Source organism: Halictus rubicundus, chromosome 4, assembly GCF_050948215.1.
Source record: "Halictus rubicundus isolate RS-2024b chromosome 4, iyHalRubi1_principal, whole genome shotgun sequence".
Taxonomy (NCBI): Eukaryota; Metazoa; Arthropoda; class Insecta; order Hymenoptera; family Halictidae; genus Halictus; species Halictus rubicundus.
In genome coordinates, this window is record NC_135152.1 from 18,635,892 (window position 1) to 18,651,633 (window position 15,742).

Genomic DNA, 15,742 nt, shown 5'->3' on the forward strand with positions numbered 1-15,742 from the left:
GCACTCGTTGAAATTTAGCGAAAATAATTTACTATTAAATTGTCGCTGCAATGAAAGTAAAAATTAGACTGCGGATTTTTGTGCAGAAGAACATTATTTTCTAAGTCAACTGTGAACAGGGACATTAAATAAAAATGTTACTTTTTCTCTTCATTCACTTGTAATGAGTCGAAAATTTTTAATTCTTCTAAGGTTTTAACGATTTCGTATTTGATTGATTCAGTTTTGTTATGAACGAATAAAATCCGCAATCTAGTAAAAATAATTACAAAACAAGAAAATTACCACCTAACATTGCAATGCATTACAATGCATCCAATTACCACCTACACCAATGTACACTTATGCAAATCCCGTCTGTAATCGAGAAATAAATTGTGATTGCATTCATCTACAGGATTTTCATAACAGGAGTTAGGGTGCAGAATTAACTAATGAATTTGCGTCGTACAAAGAGTGGCAAATGAAATGTCTCCCACAGAGCAACACGTATTGACTCGAATGCAGTGTGAGGGTTAATTATTTCTGTGTTAATACGCTGAATATAATTACCCATTAAAACGTCCAATGTTCGCGCAAGGAGTTAAATATAAAATTAAAACAAATATAAACAGGAATTTTAATTACACAATGATATAATATTTCGTTTCTATTGATTGGACAAATATTTCTCCATAATTATGAAGATAAATCCTTCGCATTACTTTATTTATCTTGTTAGAGAAATATTGTTCTCATTTTTATCGGATCGTAAACGCTTTTACATTCCAAACAAAAGAAATCTGTAATGTTGTTATTATATTGCAACTAATTTTTATCAAGACGTAGTGTAGGTACTTTAATAAAAAATAAATAATATTTTTTCAATTAGAAATGGTACGACGATAAGAAAGACAAGAAATAGTGAAAAAGAAAATATAAGGATGGAAGGGAAGAATCTTCGTTTCTGCAATTTGTACGTTGACATGACCAAAATGGCTACTGGAAGAGGGTCGAACCTGTGGTGTGCGAAATCAATGACAGTGAAAGGGATGAGAGTGGAGAAGCGAGGCTCTAGTATCGATCTCCGACCCTTAAATTTCTGTATACGTGAAACTAAACTACTGTACTGTTTCGTTCGCGTTCCTGTTTTCGCTTGTCAATTAGTGCAGATTATATCCCTACTTAAATATTTGTATAATAATAAATTATTTTGCTAATCTCTCTGAAAGTGACATTAATTTGTATTCGTTCCATCAGTGTATAATAGTCAGTAGACCAACAATTAAATAACACGGGATGATTTGTACACGGCAAAAGTTATAAATTATTTAATTAAAATCTAACTTTTAAAAACATTTCTTGCACACCATACGTAATAAATTAGCATACAGGTAAATCAAAGATTTTATCAAAATATATTCCATATGCCTGTAGTCGAACAATTTTCCTAATGTTTAAGACGAAATGCTATTCGTATAATTTATCAAAATCATATCTGGTTAATAACTTGTTAGCTCCATCTTATTTACAACTATTTGGCGTACAAAATAAAATAAGAACGAATGTTCACGAATAATAAGAACTCAATGTCAAAAGTCGATTGTTTTAATATTAATCATTTGATCACTGTTGACCAGGGCACATTAAACGCAATTCAATTCGCTAAATTTCAATCGATATCAATTAACTGATTTACTCAATTAACACTAGGTTTATGGGACCGGTAAAAATGACGAGTTCTAATATTTATAATTTACAATTATTAAGATTCTAAAGACACATCCATGAGGAATTATTCAACAAATTTATTTCTTTGGGTATATGTTATTAAAAAAAAATGGCTAAAAATTTGAGCAACACATTCTCGTTATTTTTATAGAGTGATGTAAAATAGTCACTTTTAGTGACTATATGTGTCAAATTGAAAAAAAAGGACGGATAAGGGGTAACTTCCACGTAGAGTGCAACGTCGCTGTCGCAAAAATCAACACGATGACAGCAAAACGGATATAAAAGTACGGATACGGTTCGGAGCGAACGGTGTGGCGAAAATGCAGCGGAAGTCAAGACGCGGAAGTTCCGGAGCGTGGTGGAACGTTGCGTCAAAAGTCACGGGATGTGCCACATGAAATCGCGTGAGAATGCCTCGGGGTAACGTGGAGGAAGGCGTGTTGGCTGCAACGACGTGCAGACAGATGGGAGTGGTCTCCGCAATCACGATGGGCGTGGTATTTTCACGGCGTGCTGCAGCTGCACCCTCCGGTTGCAATTCGCGCGCGCTGCATTTGCCTCGAAACGCGGAGGCGAATTGAACGACGCGAAATTTATTCGCTGCTCCGCGTCTTCTCGCGCGATCACTTGCGATTCGATTCGAAGAATTTTATTAAATCATTCGAATTCCTATCTCAACATTCTCTTCGGATAGTGGAAACGTCGGTACGGGAGTTTTCGCGTCTTCATAACCGACGGGGCCAGGCAGTATTTCTGCCGAAACATGCTGATAAGTATTGTGGAATTGAAATAAATCTCATATGAGATTTCTTACAAAAAAAAAAAAAAATATTGTGTAAAAATGGTAGCTCCAGTATTTGTACCTAGAAGTGATATCAAAATTTTTATAATATCGGATTTTTAGGAATTATCAACGTGCAATTACTAGATTATATTTTCATGTTATGTGAATTATTTCTATTTATTTCGATTCATAGAATAAGTTTTAATGGAAGCATGCTTCCCAATCATTATTAAACGGATAATGTGGTACTGTGGTAATTCGTATGTGAACGGGTTAATAATTCTTACCGACTGTACAAGAATCCAAAAAAAAAAAAAGCTGAAAAATTGTATTCCTTTTGTTTGTCGAGAAGATAAGATTCCAGCAAGTCTCCCAATAAATTAGCGACACGCATCCCGACGGTGACGACGTTTCGCCGCGAAATCAAGCGATCGAGCCACGGTCCGGAGCGAGGCTGGCTCGGTCCCGGAACCATGGAAAAAAGGTGAGTCGCAGCGTCCCGATTGCAGCGTAGGGTACGCGCGCTTTTTATTCACGATTTACATGATAAATCTCGTCAGGAGGACCGACTCGACATCAAAGTTGAAAGGCCGAGGAGGATCGTCCGAACGTCGTTTGTATCGGCCCGGCGCGCTGGAGCGAGAGAGCGAGAGAGCGAGAGAGAGAGAGAGAGAGAGAGAGAGAGAGAGAGAAAGAGCGAGAGATTGGAGGCAGAATGGCGCGCAGGTAGCGCAAGAAAGGTCGGTCGGCCCCTCAGATGCTCGCAATTAATAAGAGCTTAATGGGAGCCGCGGGGCCGATATAGCGCCGCCACGTTCGGGGCCCGTTTCTTCGTTGTTCTCCCACCGAAATCATCGATGCCGACAACAAGAACCCACGGCACGGCCGTAAAACATTTTGCTCCACTCGACGGAGGTGCTCGGGACACGTCTCTGCAAAAAGGGCCGCTCCTTTTTAACCCCCGCGCGCAGCCTCCTTCTCGGCAAATTATATAAGAGGCAGGGAAGATCGTCCCTTCCTAAGGATTAGGATCATGTCGGGGAGACACGCCGGAGAAGAATTCGGCGACGGTCTGATTTTGCAATCGGGGAAATTTTGAGCCTGCTGTGGCGGTGACTACGCGCCAATGTGTCGTCCACTGACCGACAAGGTGTACGAGCCAATGTACAGTGAATTCCCGCTATAAGTCAGTTGCGCGGTTCTGGCGAGAGACATTTAGACGAAATCGAACGTTGCATTTGAAATACACTGTGCACGCTGGAAACGCAAACGTCACTATCCGTATTTATGTACCAATATGCATCTGATAATGATAGAAGCGGTCGCTGAAGATTTTATTGTTAACCCTTTGCACTGCTATGTCGAGGCTGAAGCGACACGCAACAGCTGTTTACAAAATTACCAGTTATGGCCAGTAGTCAAGCCATCTGAAGCTATCTTGTCATTATTAGTATACTATTTGTTAAATGTGTTGTGTGCACAGAAGGCTACACATTGGAAAGGAGGAATGGACCACTGTGCTCATTGAAATGTATAAGATAGTTATTTATTATTTAGCAATTCGTTTCCAGGGAGACTGACTAGCAGCTGGAATAAGGAAAATTTGCCATATAATCAGTTAAACGATTGAACGCGTCAAGTATCGAATATCAACCCCATCAATTTCAATCAAAATTTCTAATCAAAGTAATTTAACTAATTAAACTCATTTAATCTTGATTTGTAGTACCAATTTTGCGTTCTACAAATTCTAATAAAATTCGATTTATTTGTTGGTTCCCCTATAATATCATACACTTTTATTTAAAACTTTACCTTTATTTAAAACCTTATTGTAAACTTTGACTCATCTTAACCCCCCAATGTTATTCTGGGGTCTCCCATGACCCCGATACAATAAGTATCGCACAATAATAGTAGTGCACAATAACTGAAGTTTCTTTAACTTGTTTGAAACATTTTGCAGTTTTCAGTTTGAAATTATACACGTACAGTGAATTCCCGATATATGTGAACAACACGGGTCTCGCCAGCGTCGTGTATCGTCCAGGAGACATGAGGAGACATAGTTTACACTCCTCGAGGTTCGAGGCCTCTCGAGCTTCGCGGCCCCTCACGGGGTATACTGCACGGTAGTGGGGCAAATTCCGCGACGTTTATAATCCAGGCCTTGGCGACACATGCCGAGAAATCACTGTGCTTCACCCTCGAATGGTACCCTAGAATCTTTCTTGACCCTACCAAAATTTGTAGTCTATTGTTTTCCGCGGATTCGTTGCACGATAATTGCAAATATGAAGTTTTTTTTACTTCGTTTTAAACGTTCGGATTTCGCAGCCCTTCGTTGAAGCATCTCAGTTTTACGGATTTTTTAATAGACGCATAGGACACGTACGCCTAACCTTCCCACGCCGATTCTAACAAAGGAGGAAACGCGGACTGTCGTGGCCAGTGGCGCGACCTTCAACTACGAAAACAACAAACTTCTATAACATCATCTCTGTCACGGGAACGAATAAGAGTAGTTAGCGTCCGTCTATTATCCGAACGGCCTTGTACTCGACGTGCTCGGACGAACGCGACTCTACTGTACCATTCCGAGGGTTAAACAAACTGGTATTCGAAATATGCCGCGCTTCCCCTGTATCCCGATAAACCAAGAAAAATGAGTAGACCAATGCCAGACATCGGGCGCGTGTACACACGTAATACCCCTAATCGATAACACTTGGCGACTGGGCGAAATGAACCCTCATTTTACTCACCGGAAAGGGGTGCATACGGACCATGGGGGTACGGGGGTGCGGAGGAAGCGTCGACGAGTGACTGCGACGGCGTCGCCGACGTCCAGTCCTTGTAGGAGGCCGCGGCGTGCGCGTGGTGCGCCGCATGGTGGGACGTATGGTGGCCAAGTCCTCGTGCACCACCCAACAACAGGCCACCGTAACTCGTCACGGCCGCCATATTATGGTGGTGATACTCGTGCACAGCTCTGCAACAAACAAACCGTGGATACCCTTTTACTTCGATCCTCGGATGTGAATGCCAAAGAGACTCCCCCGTATCTACGGCACAGAAGGGAGGCAAGAAAGAGAGCAAGAACGCGGAGCTCTGTTGCGCGCGACAGGAAAAGAAAAGTAACCGAAAAGAAAATGAAAAAAGAACAGAGAAGGGAGGAGCGAAATGAGAGGGGGGGAAGAGGGTGGCGCGCGAGAGAGAAGGAAGAAAAGAATTCTCGATATCGTGCCTCTTCTCAAGAACGGTGACAGACTGGTAATTTATACGGCGGCCGACGCAAGATCAGCGCTAAAGATCTCTCCGAGCAGTGGTACCTGCTCCCGACGGTTTTCTGTATTTTTCACGTCTCGTTTTCTCTTTGCCTCCGCGCACCGTTCTCCCTTCTTCTTCCCGCCGTCTCTCTTTCTCACCGAGCCGCCTTTTCTACGGTCCTTTTAATAGGACCTCTCGCTCCAGCTTGCGCCCCTTCCCCCACCCCCTGGTTCTCCGTTTCTCGGTCCCCCTCTCTTTCCACGATTTCTCATGATTTTTCTCGGATTCCTTTTTTTTTTCTTCTCCCTTTTTCTGAACCCTCTACCCCCGTCCCGGCCGGCTCGTTTCCCCCATCTCGTGCGCGCCGCGACATTCATTTCTGACGGTTTATCCCGGCGGGCTATCGCGTAATGACCGTGTCGCGCCTGCCGGAGGTGGATTTTTGGAATGCGTGAAACATTGGCCGCATTATCGTCTGTTAATTGAACGGACGACGCTCGCGGCCGTTCCGTCGATTTGTCACGGGACGGTTTCGCGCGCGACGCGCGAAACACACGGGCTTCGAGTGTGAAACCGGTCGAATTTAAAATGGAGCACGCTCCGCCGGCGGACCGGATGGATGAGATTCTTTCCGGGGACTTCTTCGCCCGGCTGTTCGTAAATATGCGATGCAATCTGATCGGACCCGGTGAAACTATACTCGCCTCAATCCGCCAGTAAAATGAATGCATAACGATCCATTCGGAGAATATTAAACCGGCGGAAAAATTCTTTTAACGAGACCGAAGCGCGTGTGAGGTACAGCTATATACGGTTAACACGTATCCGACCCGCATGAATCAAATTAGTCGTTTTATCGGCAATGACCAATATTAGTCATGTTGATCGTTTGATAGTCTGTATCACTATTTAGTGTAGTCACTGGTGAGAGTCACTGAATAGACCTTCTAATATGGTCACTGATATTAGTCACATTAGAATTATTCTGTGAAACAAGAATGTTAATGAATAACTTTAGTTTCTTTAAATCAAAATTAATTGAAATAAGTCGTGTACGTTAATCCTTTGCATTCCCCGATATATTCGGAATTTATTTCTCCCCGGCCGTGTTGACGTGGTTAATCATACACGATTATGGTAATTAATAGTACGGTACAGTTATGATATTAAGAACAATCTGGAATGTACTCTAGTCGTACTCGCCGTAAGAGTGTAGGGTTAACAAAAGATGAAATCGTAATTTATTAGGAAATACAAGGAAGAAGAGAAAAAATATCGGTCGGACATGTGTGAGGCTGCAATTGTTTTAAATATTAATTATTTTAATTGAAAAATTCTTTCCCTGCGAAATATGTGGACGGAAGTTTCAATGGGAAAAAATAGAGTGAGTTGCTATGTATAACTTCATTCGACGTATTGAGCTTACTAAATTTTTTGGAACGCGTGTAAAATTCCCATTATTTTATTGAAAATTTTATAAAACAGACAGGTATGGAAACAAATTTTAATTTCGGTTGTACCCCACAGCTTTTCGCAAGGGGTTCAAATTTTTATGAAATGGTGAGACCAGAACTAAAAGCAATATCATAGTATTGCTTTGGATAAACCATTTCGATGGAATCTAATAAACATTTTGTTGCAGTTTTCAGGTATTTCAGGGAATCAGACATTATAGATTTGGAAAATTGTGTAAATAGTTTTGAGTATAATTGTTAACGGCGCAGAATATTGATAAAATGATGGGAATCACATCATAATTATAAAACATTGGTGCTTTTTCTATAAAGGATGTACTATGAACATTCCAGCTTATGAGCAAACAGTGACAGGACTGAAACTTTAAGTTAGAAGTTTTTATATTGAAATTTGCAGAAAACATAAGTTTTTAATAACATTATTAGCTGACCTGCTTTCATTGAATTTTTGTAAAAATTTCCTTCATGTGGTTTTCTTAACTTAACGTTTTCAGAGATAACAAACAGAATGTAAATAAAATTTTGGACACAGATTAGGAATGGTATCCGACCCTGATCTCATATAATTCGTTATTAGGATTAAAATTTTGAAGAAAAAGAACCAAAGAAAATCGGTCAAAGTGGATTTCAACGTCCGTTGTCCTTTGCTTATTTGGAGTGGATAAAAGTGTTAAATGGGCTCACCTGTGGTGGTATTGTGGGTAATGAGGGTGCCATGGATCCGTTGGGTACTCATAGCCTTGACCAGGATGCTGACTGTCCCAAAAGGACGCCGGGAAGTTCCTCATGGACATGGGAGAGATGTTTTCTATAAAAAAATTGCAAATACCGTGTCAGATGTCTTGTAACAAACAGGAAGTAAGTAATTTTAAGTATAACGAAACTATCGCGTCCCTCGCGGTCACCGAAAAACAATACAAAACAAAAATACTGTTGTCTAACGTTAAATTGTTATTACTAACTTAACGGTATAAACTAATGCTACGTTACACAGGATTTTCGTTCGAAGTTAAACTTGTCCTCAAAATTGGAAGAATAGTAACTCTTTTGACTTCAGGTGACTTTTATGCGTGTAAATAACCGAGAAGTCACGGTATCCTACTTTCACAGAGCAATTAATTCCTTAATAGTCGTGCAGTGGCATGACGTACCTCAATTAAAAACCTGAGCCTATTTTTCCATGTTTTGAACACGCAAATTGTAACAACATCATCCTCCAATGAGCTAATAATGAAATTTCACGATTCGTAAACATACTTTGAATTCCAACAGAAGCTGCGTAAACAATAATTGATTTTATACCCACACAAATGCAAAATAATCAGTAAAAACTGCTCGGTAATTGAGTCAAAGGAGCTGAAAAATTACATCTAAGCTCCGTAAATTATCAGAAAGGTAAAATTCACATAAACTTGGCACGCTTTTATTTATTCATTTATTATTACTTTAAGTACAATATTTTTACATGTATCTTATATCACATAAGTGTTACATTGTTTCTAAATGCGTGCGGAACATTGTTTCAGAAAAATATAAATTACTTCCAAGTCTCCTATACCAGGTATACTAAATAAATTGTAGATTATAGTTCAAGCATGCACTCGCGCTCAGGGAAACCCCTTAAAAAATATTTTAAACGTACAGGTGAAATTTAGCAGGAAAGCTGACAAATAAAAAGCAGAAAAATAGAATAGAAAGCTTTTTGACATTCCTTTTTGTGTTAAAAATTGCTTCAAAGAAAGGTCAGTAAACTGATAATTTGGTCACACATTTGTGTCGATATCCAACAAGCATATTCCTTTTCTAAGTGATACGGTCTAAAGTGATCTATACTCGGGTGACGTGGTGATAAACCTTCGGCAATCTGAATCATCCGCCATCGATCGGCGATCGATTGACCCGGATCTTCTCGGAGAAGGAGACCGCAGGACGGTACAATTTCTATCGAAAGCGAGCGATCCCGGCGAAAGCAAGAATGTTTATTAAAATATTTGTATCGTTTCCCACGGGGCAGCACGCGATTCTTTCGAGGGCTCACGATAAACGAGTAGCCGGATCCCACGAGATCGAACCGCACGACAGAAAGGTACCGCTCGGTTGTTTTACAAGCGACCACTCCAAAGCCAGAAGCTTGTCGTGTATCCTCCCGCGAGTCTCCGGGTCCTTGGTCCCAGGATTCCTTTTTCTCTCTCGAATCTCTCCTTTGGCCAATCCAACACACATATTCGAAGGTTGAACCAACGAGGTCGAACCAGCCGACGATTTATACTTCTAATTCCTCCTCTCGCTCTTCCTCGATTTCATCTCCGCCTTCCACAGCTGGCTCTTAACTATCCCATGGCGACCGTGTCGACGACTAATTTATCCTGACTCGTGGAACTCCCATTATTTAACGCAACCAATGTCAACCGGTAGATATTGTTTGAATACACCAACCTCAAGCCCTTTCGAACGCGCCCATAGCTGTTCCGTCGATCCGTTTAACGATTACACGACACGAATAGCTTCATTTTAGCCCTTGGACTACCAATTATGGGCAGGGATGCGATACAGTATCGGTCACTCGTTTCAACTTCGATCAACATTGCCATGCATCCCTATGTCGATTAAAGCACGAGAAGACTCTTTGCAATAGCGTATAATAAAGGTTTACAAGATAACTCTCTTTTGGAATATTGTAGGATTTTGTTCGAGGACTATCTTGAATCTCTGTGAATTTCTGTGAATTTCTGTCGATTACCAATACACGTAGAATATTATTGTTCCCTGATCGGAACTTCAATATGTTCCAAGCGTTCAATGTTGGATAAATTATGGAACTTTCAAATCATGTATGCCCCAAGGTGTGTAGCTTTTGAAATTCAATTGCGTCTAATATTCATTTTTCTTCAATTAGTTTAAGCGATTAACACTGCGGAGATCTAGAACAAATAGATCTTTAATTTTGCAGTCTTTAATCACTTCTATTTAATTGCTTTAATCATTTTGATTAGTTGGGAATAATGTATATTCTTTAAATCTTGTTTCTTCTTATTCAAATCTTGTGTTTCGTTCTGCTTATAATTCAATTTGTAATTTCAAAATGTTATAGATATATGCTTTAAGGGTTATTGTCAATTGGAACCACTTATTAATTTGTAACGATTATTATTACGAGATGAAGTAAAAATAACTTACTTCGGTAAGGGTTTTATCGCGTGAAATAACTATTATTAAATTTTATTGAACTTCCAGTAATATATTATAATAATATACAATTAAATTAATAATAATTTCTTTTTCAAATTAATATATACAGTTATATTTTAAAGTTAAATAAATTTATTAACTCGTTTACTGCACTGTATCTTAAGCAGTAAAGCAATTCTATTACTGCAAAGCAATAACTTAATTTTTGTTGAGTAAAAGATCAAAGTACGATAACAAATATGACATTAGTGACAATTAAAGTAGACACCGTTCTGAGCACTATAAGATTTACTTGTTTCATTTTTGAATGTTGATATTTCGAATATTAATATTTTTATTGTAGCCAATTTGATTAGAATCATAAGAAATAGTTCACATAACTGAATGCATCGTGTACAGTAGCTGTAAGGATTATTTCCACATAAAGTATCGAACACGTTTCCAATATACACAATTATTCAGAACTTATCTTTAATGCATGCGTAGCGTACAAGACAGCTTACTTTATGTATGAATATTAAAGAGTACTCGTTGTCCTTAAGATAGACTAATTGTACGAAGTGACGAGACAACACGGAGTTACCTTTATTGACTTTATCATTGATATACGTGTAGTGTAACAAATAAAATGTTGACAAAAGCTGAATAAATGGTACGATCATTTCACGTTGATAGTGAATATTTCACGCTCGAACGGCTTCGAATTGCATTACGTTTACATAATCACAAGTGGTAGATGCCACGGTAAATATTACGCAAGACCGTGCTTAAATTTTCCAAATCGGCGATAAAATCAAAATGTATGCATCAAGGTCTTCGGGTACAGATTGAAACGCTTACAAAATGATACACAATACTGGACAAAAATTCAATTTCTCTAATTTAATATAATGCGAATTTTGTTAGAATCAAATAATTTGTTCATATACTTTTACTTCTACGATTTGTTACTTCCGTATCATTTATTTCAAACCTGTTCCTTACAGTTAGTTATCAATTCTTTGCTTAACCATTCACCTATCAGAAGCATGTCAATACATTAATCACTATTGTCATACATTTGTGATGTTTAGATATTATTCTGTACTCTGTGCTTGCGCAGAATTCAGCTTAACGTTCGGAAAGTTAAGTCAAGATTCCTTTGTATTTTAATATTCTATGTAGTTTAGCATGTAGATTGTTACTAAAATAAATGGTGGTAACAAAGGTGTGTACATTAAGAAGGTTCTCAGTAGGAGCGTATGTTATGTTAAATTTAATTATTGTATGAAATGGAAATATCCTAGTTTGGAAGAAACGTCTGGATTCGAAGTTAAAATAGCTTCAATTAAAACAGTGAAGTTAAAATAGCTATAAAATCGTTTTAATGTCAATTTAAAACGAAAGAACCGTCACATAGAAATGAAAAATCGGTTAACTTTATTTGTAAAAGAGAATAATCTGGTTCGAGATCGAGATGAATCTTTCGCCAACGCGGCAGATACCGTTCCGCCGATGAACATATTAACAACGATCGCGGGAAGGCAGAAGGGTCGGTTCGGAGAGATCGAGAAATTTTCGAATCGATCGGCAATCTCCGAAGGGGCCGGTGGGTCCGACGGCGATACTTTAATCCGATTGGGTATCGGGTCGTCCCGGTAACAACTGACCCGCGACACTTTAAGCATAAAGAAGCCATGGGGCCGCATTGTTTCCCACGCGTGGAATGCCGAATGGAAGGAGGAAAGGGGGCTCGTTCCCGACGAACGTGTAAAATATACTTTCTCGTTGATGCCGGGCTCGGCAACTTGGCCGCGGATTGGCCGAGGCGGCGCGGCATCATCCTCCTACACACGTATCAAGAAAGATTGACTAACTATCGCGTTAAATATTGCGATTTGCTTACGGGGGGTGGGTGGGGTGGGTGGGGGGCAGAAGATGCGAGATAGCGGCCGGAACCGGCCTTCCACACACTTTTCGTCCTTCGTTCCTCCGCGTCCTTCGCCCTTCCTCCAACCCCCTTCGAATCCCTCTCTTCCACTTTCTTGGGCGAAGCCGCCGCAGCCGCTGGCCGCTGCCCGCCTCCCTTTCCTCTTTCTTCTTTCCCTATCCCCCTTTTCTGTCTCTTCTGGCCTCGGCTCACCGGCCTCGGCCGACTGTCCTTTATTTATTAACGCAATTAAAGAAACAGAGTGTCGAGCGTCCACGGCCGGCTTTCTACTGTGCCGATGCCGCGGAGACGGCCGACGGGAACGCACCGACGGGAGAAGGGAGCCATGGGAGATGGCCATGGTAGGATTCAATTCTATGCGAACGCCAACGGAGACTCCTGATGGAACTCCAAAGGGTTGTCGATGCCAAATTCACGGACGCGCCAAAGCTCCTCGGACCTATGCCTGATTTGTACGTAATTGGAGAAACAGTTTTCTACCTCCTTGCGCTATATGTAAGTTACATCCCCGCCCTCTATCTTCTGTTCCGGGAGAGACGCGCCCTTATCTGGTATTGGCGGTGGTGTATTCTGACTTTCAACTTAATCGCATCAGTCAATCGTATACTGTAATATAGTATATTCATATACAGTGATTTCTCTATACATGTCGCCAAGGCCTGGATGATAAACGTCGCGGAATTATCCCCACTACCGCCGAGTATATTCCGCAAGGGGCCGCGAAGCTCGAGAGACCTTGGACCCCGTGTAGTGTAAACATAACACGGCCTCGGGTATGTCTCCTGGATGATACAGGACACTGGCAAGACCTGTGCTGTTGACATATATCGAGAATTCGCTGTAGTGTAGTAATTGCGAAGTTTGCACGAAATCTTATTTTGCACGCTTTATGTCTCGTGTTACACACATCATCCTTCTGGTGCACAGGGAGACTCAAGGATAGTACATGTGCCGCAAAATCGTAGTGTTATGTACGTTCTCCGAGAATGTAATATTGACTCTAAATGTATAAAGTGGTCATTAAAATATCATTTAGTTTCCTCAAAGTGAAAGACTATGTACTAGACAAGTTCGAAAGAAGAAGAGGGGGTAGGCATTTTCTTGTCGCGAAAGAGACATCGCCGTCTTATATCGAGAGAAATCTGTAAAATGCTTTTTTGGTATCAAACGTTCCAGTGCGATGAAACATTTGAGCGCGAAGGGTTAAAAACTTCTGTGATTTCTGAACATATGGCCTTGAGTTATCCCCTCCCCCCCTACAAATTCTTGAAAGCGTTCGCGGCATACTATTCGCGCTTACCGATACTGTTGGAGCAAAAAAAGGAAAGTTGCTTCTCCGGATATATGGCCAACGAGGGTCCCAGTCGAAGACCATGTAACCGAGCATGCCTGTACTTTTCAGACCGACCGTTGACTCTTCCATGCGGCGTTATTACGCTGAATTTGGGACTCGGGACTGTTTGAACCGTATGTAACCCTATGCTGGTTAATTTTGGGAACCGCTGGGTTGAAGAGTTGTTAGGGAAACAATACTCAAAATACTTTTTGAAGCCACCGCCATCGCGGTCGCCGCCGTTACGCTGAATTTGCGGCTGCCTTTTCCGTAAGCAGTCCCAACATTTTTCAAGGTTTCCAAAGTTAATCGGCATGACACCGACACACGCCGCAGAGCGATCGCGCGCGCGCTCTCGAGGTGTCAGGGCGTTCACAAATCAAAAATAGACAGAGACGCGTCATTAGTAGTCGGTGCTGTCTGAACCGTTGTCCAGGGCGTCGTTTCTTTAGCAGCGGCTGGCTGTGCAGCCTTTAGCAGCGACTCGCAATCAGAATAACGAGCTATCCGGTCGCACCGCCACATCAATCTGCTCTGGGTTACGTTTTGACGAATCGCGGCACCGGGACGCGCGACGTCTTTATAGAGCCACCTTCTGGCACGCGGCCAACGCCACGCGTCGACGCCGAGCGGCACGACGCCTAGCCCCGCGAGAAACTTATCCGGCTCGTGTCAGCCGATTATTTTCCGAGGGCTTCAGAAATGAAACACCGCGACCGTGTCGCCGCGAAGATTTACCGACTACATTTTGTATCGGGCTATCGCGCGCGAGGTCGACCGATCGACGTTGCTGGATCGGAACGGGACGAGAATAAATCATTCCGGAACGGAATCGGAGGAACGAATGAACCAGAAAAAAAAAATATATATTAACGATCCTGAGACGTGACAGACGGTCCGCCGCTTTCTTTTCACTTCTGTTCACCTTGCGCGATTGGACTTGGAATCAGGGACAAAGTTATAGGACATTTTAGGGCATCTTTGTTCTTCCGTATGATACCGGAAGGAAATGTGTCCTTTTAGTGAACTACTTACATTGTATGTTTTACGTACAACTGTAAATATCATTATGAGTGCTATCTAAGAAATACAGTAATTTCTCTATATATGTCGCCAAGGCCTGGATGATAAATGACGCGGAACTATGCCCACTACCGCTACCACTGCCGTGAGGGGCCACAGAGCTCGAGCGGCCTCGGACGCCGAGGCGTGTAAACATAACACGGCACGGGTATCTCTCCTGGACATATATATCTCTTGTTGACATATATCGAGAATTCACTATATTATGGAGAAAGACGTAAACATTGCAGTCCTCAAGTGGGACGAAATGGTAGAAAATGCACAGAAAATGTTGATATTACTATATGTTATTATATGTTATATGTTCGCCCAGTGCAAAGGTCGTGGAAAAACATCAAGTGAACGCCGCTGTAAAACTGTTTCAAGAAAAAGTTTTCTATTGTCAAAATATATAGTATATAGAATATATATAGAATATATATAATATATAGAATATAAGCGACGCAAAAAATGAAATAGATGCAATTTTCTCGGTAAATTAGAAACAGAAATTTTAGTAAAACCTCGTGTTTTTATTGTTTTCACGAATTGAATTTATTTTTTCTTTAAATTGTAAAGAGTTTGTAGAATTTTCTTTAGAGAAACGCAAATGTTACAGTGTTTATGAATTCGTGTAGAACGAAAAGGATACTGATTTTAATCTACATCTTATCTTGTCCGACACGATACTTCACTGAGAAATAATACTTCATATATTCAGTGACCTATCAATTGGAATGCTCAGACACCTGTTCTTGTCAAGAGTTTATCATATCTTTCTCATTTCACAGCGAATGGCGCGATACGTTTCGACACAATTAGTGTCGAATCGAATATGATCTGGCATAATTTTCATATGAAATAAAACGGAACTTTATTATTTGCAATACTAGTTTTCCTAAAATTAAGTATTAATACTTTAAAAAAAAAAAAAAGAAGAATAGAAAATATATTCATAACAATGCTTGACATAAGACACTTAAAAA

At 40.8% G+C, this 15,742-nt stretch overlaps 1 protein-coding gene across 2 annotated transcripts in view; it reads right to left on the reverse strand.

Annotated features, from left to right (window-relative positions):
- Vg (transcription factor vestigial) overlaps positions 1 to 15,742 on the reverse strand; it is a 146,901-nt gene that overhangs the window by 13,820 nt on the left and 117,339 nt on the right. For both annotated transcript variants that reach the window (XM_076787207.1, XM_076787206.1), the window contains exons 4-5: positions 7,927 to 8,050; positions 5,263 to 5,489 (exon numbers count right to left, since the gene is read on the reverse strand). In XM_076787207.1, the coding sequence (XP_076643322.1) occupies positions 5,263 to 5,489; positions 7,927 to 8,050 (351 nt within the window). The remainder of the gene's footprint in view (positions 1 to 5,262; positions 5,490 to 7,926; positions 8,051 to 15,742) is intronic.